A 10,714-nucleotide genomic window follows, 5' to 3' on the forward strand; every position below is an offset into this window, starting at 1 on the left:
GATTTTACTAGTAAATTCTTTCAGATTTTAAGAGCGAGCTAATTCCAGTGCTGTGTAAGTCATTCATTCCCAAACATAGGAAGAGACGGAAAGCTATCCGATAGGTATAATCAGTCTGGCATGATCCTAATGTCAAAATTCAACAAAGGCAGCATATGCACAAAAAGAAAGCTTGTATATCAGAGTCCCAGGGGACATGTGGCAATGTCCGGGGCATTTTTAGGTGTCACAACTTGGTGAGGGAGGGGGTTCCATCTAGTAGGTAGAGGCCAGGGATGCTGTACACATTCTACAGAGAATAAGACAGCCGCCCACAACAAAGAATTATCTGACCCAAAATGTCAGTAAGAAATCATACTATAGATAGATCATTTATGATCATAGATGAGAGAATACTGAAACATCAAAAAATAATAATAATTCAGTAAGTATATTAAAAGAGTAATTTACCAAGATCAGGATTTATCTCATATTTAATATTAGAAAGTCTATAAACTTACCATATCAAATAAGGAAAACCACATAATCATTTCAGTAGATCCTAAACTGACATTTGATTAAATTTCGTGTCATAAGAAAGTCTTAAAAAACTAAAATAGGAGGATCCTTGCTGACTACGAACATTTAGAATGAAGAAAAAAAATTATTTCAAACCAATAGTATATAATTTTGAAACAGTAGAGGCATTCTCATAAAAGACAAAATGTTTTTCTTTAGCCACATTAATAATTTACATTGTATCTTATCGGATTTTGTTAACCAATGTCACCATAAAAAATAAATAAATGAACTCAAAAAAATAATTCACATTGTCATGGAAGTTCAGTCATCAAAGTTATTACTTATATAAAACAGAAATAAGATAAGATACAACTATAGAAAACAGGGGGCAAACCTTTATTATTTACAAACCATTATATCTACTAGAAAATCCAAGATAACAAATTTTTTGTAGATCTTAATTTAGAAAATATAGCAAAATATTTTATTAGATATCAAATGAAATTCCTGACGTCAGTAATAAACCAATCACAAAATTCAGGAGGAAAAACATCTCCATCACAATTTCACCAAATAAAAACGTATTCGAAGTAACCCTAACAAAAAACATGTGTAACTCATATCATGAAAAATACAAAACTTTACAGAATAAATCAGAAGACATGGGAAAATATGCCATGTTTCCTTAAAGTCTAAATATTATAAAGAGTCAGTTCTCCTGAATTAATTTGTAGGTCTCATGTAATACTCATCAAAAACTCAACAAGGTTTTCTGGGGGTAGAACTTTAAACAATGCTTAAGCTCATGAAACATATTTACACTAATAAATTGTTAATAGACAATTTTTTAAAGAAGTATAATCATTGACTCTCATATAGATATAAAGCGAACATATATCGAAGATTTTATTTAACCCATTAATCAATGGAATGTGATGTTCAAAGGAGAATTATTCAAAGTTTCACACATATATAGGCTGATAAATGCTGAAATGAATTTATAGAGAGGAGCAAAATGGGTCAATAATCAGTTGCATTCCACTGATCACAACCAATTTGCATTTCTATGGACAAATGTCATTTGCATTGTTATCAGTTTTCTACAACTTACAGGGTTGTTGTAAAATAGCTCAAAGACATGGGAAATAACCCTGAAGGTTAGATAGGATACTTCGTAATAATTTTCTCTCTTCTTCCTTTCTTTTTTGTTTTTGGGGTTTTTTTTGTTTCTTTCCATGGCTAGCCTCAGCTCAGACATCACGTCCTTAAAAGAGCCATCCCCAGGCACCCATCTATCCTAGCCTTTCCATGCACTCTTTATCTCATCAGCCTGTTTTAGTTTCTTTCAGTACTTATAACTGTCTGCATTCACTATTTTGGAAATAAATGCAAAATAAAACAAAATCTTTGTACTGTTTCAGATTGCAAAGAATTTTTAAAATATTAAGACTACTGTTGAGTGAATCCTTAAAATCCTGCGTTTTAATGAAATCCCAGTTGTCCACTATAGGCCCAGCTTTTATCGTTATTGTTTTCTTGGGCCGGGGCTGGTGGAATACTCTGGTGGTGTTTTCATACATGTGAAAAGATTGTGTTTTCTTCCCCTGCAGAACCTAAAGGAGCTGCTGGTGGTGGTGGTGGTGGCTTTGGTGGAGGTGGCGGATTTGGCGGAGGAGGTGGCAGTGGTGGTGGTGGCGGTGGCGGTGGCGGCAGCAGCGGTGGCAGCTTTGGAGGTGGTGGACCACCCGGCTTGGGAGGACTGTTCCAGGCTGGAATGCCGAAGCTGAGATCCACAGCCAACAGGGATGGTGGTAAGGAGAGTTTCTTTCTCTCTTAGTAACTGAAGACAAGGCAGAGCTTGGTGGTTTAGAGGCTTGTCGTGGTGTGCCCTTGAAAACAGTTTAGATTGCTTGAACTGTTAACATTCTTTTGTAAGAGACTCTATTTAGCATCATTTTTTTTTTTTTCTAAATCAGCATCAGATAACTCTATCGAGCTGTTACATATTGTCCAATGTTCTTGGGGTAACTTGTAAAGGGTGATCTAGATTGGGAAGAAAAGGAAGGAGCAAATGGAACTTGCCAACTCTGGAAACTGTGCCTGGTGACCTGGAAATTCAGCTTTCTTTGTGAGGTAACCTGACCCAGCTGTCTAGGATAGCACATACTTGTGAGCCACTTTTCAAACACACTATGGAGCATGTCCTATGGAATATAATTACGTATCTCACTAAATTTAAAAAGTGTTTTGCATGACAGACATTGGCATTTAAGGGCCAGTGATTCTAAGTATTCTCTGCAGGGAGCCAAGGAAATGAGGCCTACAGGATTGTCTGTGAATCTGATGGCAGAGAAGAAAATTGCTCCTGGTCATGTCTAAATAAAAAACCTTACGGAGTGTATAAGGTGCCCTCCTTAGCAGAAGCTCAAGAAATTGTATCATAAAACTGTCTCTTTTTTCCATGTTTATTGTGTTAGAAGAATTTTATTTCTAATTCTGTGATCTTTTAAAATGTCTGCTGGGAAAAGTGTGAAATTCTCACATTGATGTAGTCACTGAATCCTCAGGATTAGCTGACTATTTTAGCCTTGGATGGTCAAAATTTTAAAAAAGAATAATGAGAGTCCATCTTGCTAGACGTGCACTTAAATTTAAATTTACTTATTCAAAACCCAACAAAGGGATTTGAGGCAGCTGACAAATGCATACATTTAATAAAAAGTGAAGGATCTAAGGCAAAAGACAAGTGGAAGTAAAATAATAAAATGAAGATGGACTTTAGGTTAGTACACAAAATGGTATACCAAAGTACATATGTTTATAGTATACTATCCACATAATGGATCCTATCCATGTAATGTAGTAACTGAAGCTTTCATCTGAACTTGGAAGATATAATGGATTACAAGTGTTGGTGGCATAGAAATAGACCACACTGTCAAAGAAAATACAGCTTTTTTTCTAGTACTAACGTCAAAATAAAACATCGTCTCTAGAGTTCATGTTATTTCACTGTTTAAATCCATCTGAATGTCTGTCATTGTATCTTGGATAAAAGCTGAACCCCTTCTGGCCTACGAGGCTCTTTATGACCTGGCCCCTGATGTTCACTCAAACTCTATTTCTTAGGGATCTTTTTTCTCCATGCTCACTGTGTCTCAGGCACAGGGCCTTGGTTTTTTCACTTGAAACTCATTCCCACCACAGGGCCTTTGCATCTACTGGTCCTCTGCCCAAAGCCCTGCTCTTCCTCATCTTTCCATGGCTAGCCTCAGCTCAGACATCACGTCCTTAAAAGAGCCATCCCCAGGCACCCATCTATCCTAGCCTCTCCATGCAGTCTTTATCTCATCAGCCTATTTTAGTTTCTTTCAGTACTTATAACTGTCTGCAAATATGTGTTTGCTGGTTTATTTATCTCCCCCACAAGAATGTAAACTATAAGAGAGAAGATATTTTCTATTTCGTTTACTCCTCTGTCTCTAGCATCTAGAATAATATCTGGCATATAGCAAGTGCTCAATAAATATTTGGTATATTAATTAGCTCATGATGCAGTGGTAGAAGTTTTCAGGCTAACCATTTTTTGACAATTACCTTGGGTTCCAAGAGATTCTGGGGTGGTAGTTTAAATTTTTCTATAGCTTTGGTTCTCCCTTTAGTCATTTGTTGAACCAAAGCAGTTTAATATTAATTATGTAATAGGGTTGTCCTGTCCTGCCAATACTGAAGTGGAAATTGACCCAGTAGGAACAAAGTTGTGTAGTTGCTTACTTCTTTGCAGATTAAGATGATCCACTGGTATCGACTCTTTCAATTAAACTTCAACAGTTCCTTTTTCTGTTCTTAGTTCCTTCTTATTGCAATCATGACTCTTCCATTATATATTTGCACCTTCTCTTGAGAATTTCTCTTCAAAAAGACTAGGTAAGCCTCCTATATGGAGATTTATATTGGGATAACTAATTTCTTCACCTAAAATAGCTAAATTATTTTTTAAGCCTAAGAGGAACAAAGGCGAGGGGACCAGAATGGTGATGGGGAGAAAAGAAAATCATGAGCAGAAATCTCATGTGCCACAACTGTCCTCTTCTTGTCCTCTCATAATGAATAGGGATCTCTCCAGAACTCTTACCAGCTTCATCCTGGTCCTCGTCCATACATAATGACGAGAGACCTTTTCAGAATCCTTCTGAAAGCTGACAGGTTGTAGAACCTCACACTAGAAGGTAAACAGAGAACTGTGATCTCTTCCTTTCTCTTCCTCCAGAAAAGACCACATTGTTTGGTAATTTGCTTTTTATATAAGTAATAGTTACCTATATTTTATAACACCTAGGAAAGGACTTCCAGTAGTTGGGAGTATATTCCAGTTCTCTGGTTACTTTTAAAGTTTCTAATTTTCTCTCTGATTTTTTTTCCCCTGTTCTTCAGATTCTGGAGGCAGCCGACCCCCGATTTTGCCACCAGGAGGAAGATCTATATCTGCCAAACCTTTCTCACCCTCAAGCGGCCTGGGGAGGTTCCCTGTGCCTTCCCCGGGCCACAGAAGTGGACCCCCAGAGCCTCAGAAGAACCGAATGCCTCCCCCGAGGCCCGACGTGGGCTCAAAGCCTGATAGCGTTCCCCCTCCAGTACCTAATACGCCGAGACCCATTCAATCAAGTCTGCACAACCGGGGGTCCCCACCAGTGCCCGGGGCCCCCAGGCAGCCCAGCCCTGGGCCGATCCCTCCCCCTTTTCCCGGAAACCGAGGTGCTGCTTTTGGAGGAGGCTCTATCCGTCAGAGCCCCTCAGGCTCCAACTCGCCCTTCTCCAACAGGCCTCCCCTGCCCCCTACCCCGAGCAGGGCCTTGGATGACAAACCTCCTCCGCCACCTCCTCCAGTGGGCAACAGGGCCTCCATCCACAGGGACGCGGTCCCACCGCCGCCCCCGCAGAACAGCAAGCCACCAGTGCCTTCCACCCCGCGGCCTTCCTCCTCGTCGCAGGCGCCACCTCCGCCACCACCACCCAGCAGGCCCGGCCCTCCCCCCATGCCTCCTGGTTCCAGCGGCAGTGACGAAATCCCAAGGCTCCCACAGCGGAATCTGTCCCTCACGTCATCATCGGCACCTCCCTTACCTTCACCTGGACGTTCGGGTCCTCTTCCTCCCCCGCCCAGTGAGAGACCCCCTCCTCCGGTGAGGGACCCACCAGGCAGATCAGGTATGGCAAGACATGCGGTGAGTTGTCTCCCTGAAACCCACCCAGCCTGCCAAATGTCACTAATAATCCTATACTTGAATAGACTCCAACAAGAAGCTTAAGTGAACTCTCAGACTGTTTTCATCTGTTAAGTGACACGTAGGGCTGTGTGATTTCATCTTGACCTCCTGTAAACCTCTGGGGAAAGTGGGACTGATATTTCTGTTTTAGAGATGAGGAGACTGAGTAATCAGTAAAATTAAATGATCACAAGCTAGTTAATAAAGAAGAGGCTAGAACTTTCATCTTCCATCTCCCCATTCTACTACCCTGACTCCCTAAAGTGATTTGATGTCTTAATTGGGGAAATAAATTCCCATCTCCTGCAGGAGGGCCCTATTATTTCCACAAGAAGGGCAGTTATTTAAGAGCTAATGTCCGTACTTCTCTCTTCATCTGTCAAGCTCAGAGGCCACTTTCCGCTCATTAAAGACAAATTTTAGAGTCCATTTTGCTGTTTGTTAACGTCTCTGGCACATAGATTCCATGGGAATCAGATAAAGGTCTAGGCTCTCGCTTCATAAAAATGCTCCTAAGCACAAACTCAGAATTTTCATGGATTGAAAGACCTGCTGAAGCGCATTTGCGGCCCCAGCCGGGGCTGAGAAACCTGAACCTAAGGGAAGAACTTTTCAGAGGATGAAATGAAATGTGAGGATTCCCGAGGGTTTGTACTCTCTCCACTAATTATAATAGGCTCCTTTCTGTTTTATGTTGGTTATTGATGGATTCAGAGGAACTATCTACTTTTTAAATTTAACCTTATCTTACAAGATATTTGGAAATGGGGCATGTTTCTTCTCTATGAGAAGCTAACTGACCTTTGACCCTGTGACCCCAGGAACCTAATACCATTCTTTCAACCAGTAGTTCTCAAACTTGACCACATTCTGGAATCACCAGGGGAGCTTTAAAAACCACCATGCCTGCGTCCCTTCTCCGGGCTTTCTGGTTTCACGGGTCTGAGTTGCAGACAAAGCATCGGGATACTAGGGTTATAATATTCCAGTGATTGTGATGTGCAGCCAAATCTGAGAACCATGCCTTCGAACCTCTCCGCCACAGAGATTGGGCTACATGGATAAAAAGTTAGCTAGTCGATTCGATCCAATCCCTAGACATTCTGGTATTTCATTCAGTATTCTTCAGTGAACGAACAAGAACAAGTAGTCAGATGAATGAAATACAGTGTTTTCTTTTTATTCAGTAAGCTATGGATTTTGTCCTCAAGTGGATGAGGAGCTATTTGCATGGCTCCACCAAATGGATGAATCAGCACATTAAATCTCCCCCAAAATAGGATAGGCAGTGACATATAATCATAATACTTGTTGTTCCTTTCAATTATATGTCATACCTGTTATTATAGAAAATGCAGAAAAGTATGAAGAAAATAAAAATCACCCTACCACCACTATCCATCCAGAAATAATCATTGATAACATTTTTTACATATCCTTTTAATCTTTTTAAAATGCATATATATGCATAGTTACAAAATTTGTATCACATTACATATATTGTTTGGTAATTTGCTTTTTATTTAATATCTCATTAACATTTTCTGATATGACACAACCTAACTTTTAATGACTGTCTGCTATTAAAGTCCTGCCAAAGTACCTTGATTATTTAATGCCTTACTTGGTCATACAGGCCTTCTCCAGATTTTGCTATTGCAGATAATGCAAGAATACATTCTGGTAGCTAAATATTTGTGCACATCTCTGTGTATTTCTTTTGGATGAATTCCTACGAATGGAATTTCTAGGTCGATGAGTGTGCGTAGTAAACTATAGATGTCATAGGCATTGCCAAATTGGCCTCTAGAAAATTCCTACTAGGTTAGAGTCCCACAAGAAACACATGGGAGGATATCAAGGGCCACCCGTGTTTTGAGAGATGGCTTGGCTTCATTGTTAGGGGGGTGGGCTTTCAAATTTACCAGATTTGTAGTCAAATCCTGGTTCTTCCTCTCATTAGCTTCCTGATGTGGGCTTTTTAACTTTCCAACACCTCTGAGGCCTCATCTGCTGTCCCTACACCTCCCAAGGCTGTTGTAAGAATGGGATAAGTGTACCTAGTGGTTATGTTATTTCACGGCATAAATGATCATTTTTATTATTATGCTGCCAGTGGGAAATAGAAATCTGTTTTCTTTTCTATTGTACTTGTCCAGGTTTGGAGCTGGACAGGTTGGAGAAGTAGGAACATGAACATTTACTTTAAAAGAGAGAGAGATAAAGAGAGAGGTAGTAAGTCGATCAAGTTACCAGGCCCCGTAATACTGGAAGTTTAGTTTGCATTGAGTGACAATTATGTGGTGGTAGTACCAGTGAAGTTAAGCCCATAACATGTGAGATACTTTTCTCCACAATAAATCTACTCTTACTGACTGGGACTCCAGCAATGACAAGCAGATGGGGCAGTAAATAAGCCCTACTCAGTGAGGCGCTGAAGACTCTTTGGGAGACCAGCCAGGGCAGGGCATGCCTCCCACCTCTATCAAGTGTCCGAGTCCAGACTTCCAGGAAGGGATACCTGTGATGGGTGGGTCATTCTCTTTAAGGTCCTCTAGTTGGATTCTGAATTTGTAGTGAACAAGAGATATTTATATTTATAGCATCATAAGACATTGTGTTACATAAAATGACAGCATCTGGCAAGTAGAGCACACTGCTGAAGATCAGGAATAATGACTAAGTCCATTTTGGTTTACAGGCGAAATGCTCAAGTTCTTTTTTTTTCTTTCTTTTTATTTTTAAATTTACTCATGACCCAAATAGCCCCTGCATTTGAAGGCTGGGAAAAGCAAGATAAGTTCCTTTGTATTATCAAAAAGAATTTACTTTGAATTATTTTCTAGGAACTTAAAATTTTCTGATTATACATATTCCTGCATTTTTAAAAAATGGTTTCAAATACTTATATAGTACTTTTTATTTGCCTTTTCAGTAGTTATTTCTGGCAACAGTGCTGTAAGAAAGGTGACCGGTGCTCCTTTGTAGGTAGGACATTAGGTTCCGTAGGGTAAGCATCCTGCTCAGGGTCAGGAGCCTGCACCTGCATTTATAGCCTTGACATTGATCAGCTGTTTGTCACTCCCTATGTTAATCTGCCTCCCAAAAGAGGAAGAACCAGGAAGGAACTTCTGCTACTCTCAGGATGACTAATTTAATTTCCTGATCGTACTTCTGCCTGGAAACAGAGCGTATGCATCACAGAAACATGCTTGTGTGATTAGCAATAATACTGTGCATTTAAAGAACTTAATCCCTCTGAAGATCTAAAATAACTTCATAACTATTTTATTTTTAAATTCTTTTTTAAAACGTTTATTTAATAATTGTTATGTCACAATAATTAGTTCAATAGCTACTTAAAAGGATTTTAAAATGTGTTTAAGCATGTATATGGTTGTCGGTATAAACACATTATCACCTGTTCTCAAGTTAACTGTATCATCTCCAATCTAGATACTAACTCAAAGCGAAAACAGCCATTTTGTTCCCAATATGAACTCATTTCACAGCCATGTATACATATGTGCCTTTCTGGGTCTATATGTGCCTACTCCTTTCTTGGCTAAATCTCCCAGGAAGTCTCCACCATTTATTTCTCTGTGTTCTCTAGTAAAAGAGCATGTATCCAGCAGGTGCATGCTCGGTAATTGCACCCTGAGGATGATCATGATAATAGTAATGCAAGTTGTAAGTTACTGCACTAAAGGTCATCTTTTCTTCTGCTCCAGGCCCTCTCCCACCGCCTCCTCCCATAAGCAGAAATGGCAGCACGTCTCGGGCCCTCCCTGCCACCCCGCAGTTGCCATCCAGGAGTGGAATAGACACCCCCAGGAGTGGGCCCCGGCCTCCCCTTCCTCCCGACAGGCTTGGCACTGGGGCACCTCCCCCACCTCCACCATCAACTTCAATTAGAAACGGCTTCCAAGACTCCTCTTGTGAAGGTGAGTCGTGGTCAGAACTCCTTGGAATGGGTCAAATTTCCCATTCAACTCCTATAAGGCAGCAGTTGAATGGGAAATTTGTTTGTGTTTATTTGTGTTTGCATTAACATTTCTTGGTTGTATGACCCTCATTGTTATCACACTGCACTGCTGTAATCTAACTAACTATTTTAGGGCCCACCATGATTTCAAATTAAAAACAGTAATCCCCCTCCTCCACTTTCCAAAAAGGCAGATCACGTTTCTCTGTTCCTTGTTAGAGTCTCATTTCAGTTAACTTTCCAGAGATTCCAAAATTCTGAAAAGAACCATTCTTGTAGCTTACCTCCTTACTACTTTACTTACCTTTCTAAACAGTTTGCTGTAGTGAGAGGCCCAATGGCCTACAAATATTAAGCAGCTTACCTCTGCTTCTTATCAGAGGGTCCCAGTTATTCCTTCCACTGGTGGGAGGAGTAATTAAGAAAGGTGCCCCAAACCTTAGCCCCCAGCTCCAGAGAGGGACTGGCTGGGTCTTAGTCACTCTAGTTAAAATCACTTGGATCTATCATTGGTTTGATCTGCAGACCAGTATATTTTATTGATGTGCTAATCAGTGACATCTATGGCACCTCCAGCTTTTCTCTAAACCCGTAGATATAAAACTAGATGCGATCTCTTCAGTTCTCTCTAAATTTCATTCTGTGCCTTTCATTACATAAGTCTTCACAGCAGATTGTCTGTTACTGAAGATACTGTTTGTTTCTCTCCCTCAGATGAGTGGGAAAGCAGATTCTACTTCCATCCAATTTCTGATTTGCCACCTCCAGAGCCATATGTGCCAACGACCAAAAGTTATCCCAGTAAACTGGCAAGAAATGAAAGCCGGAGTGAGTATTTCTGCAAGGACTATTGGCAGCTTCCTACTTGAATAGCTTGGGTTATTATATACAACCGAGGGTTGGATAGGAAATCCAGGCCTCTTGCCTGGAGTGGAGAGAAACCACTTCTGGATTTGGAGCC

At 40.4% G+C, this 10,714-nt stretch overlaps 1 protein-coding gene across 2 annotated transcripts in view; it reads left to right on the top strand.

Moving 5' to 3' along the window:
- The window catches only part of WIPF1 (WAS/WASL interacting protein family member 1), a 72,569-nt gene that overhangs the window by 52,930 nt on the left and 8,925 nt on the right, over positions 1 to 10,714 (top strand). For both annotated transcript variants that reach the window (XM_011357264.2, XM_023529358.1), the window contains exons 4-7: positions 2,112 to 2,312; positions 4,936 to 5,709; positions 9,500 to 9,712; positions 10,468 to 10,581. In XM_011357264.2, the coding sequence (XP_011355566.1) occupies positions 2,112 to 2,312; positions 4,936 to 5,709; positions 9,500 to 9,712; positions 10,468 to 10,581 (1,302 nt within the window). The remainder of the gene's footprint in view (positions 1 to 2,111; positions 2,313 to 4,935; positions 5,710 to 9,499; positions 9,713 to 10,467; positions 10,582 to 10,714) is intronic.

Source organism: Pteropus vampyrus, unplaced genomic scaffold, assembly GCF_000151845.1.
Source record: "Pteropus vampyrus isolate Shadow unplaced genomic scaffold, Pvam_2.0 Scaffold2, whole genome shotgun sequence".
Taxonomy (NCBI): domain Eukaryota; kingdom Metazoa; phylum Chordata; class Mammalia; order Chiroptera; family Pteropodidae; genus Pteropus; species Pteropus vampyrus.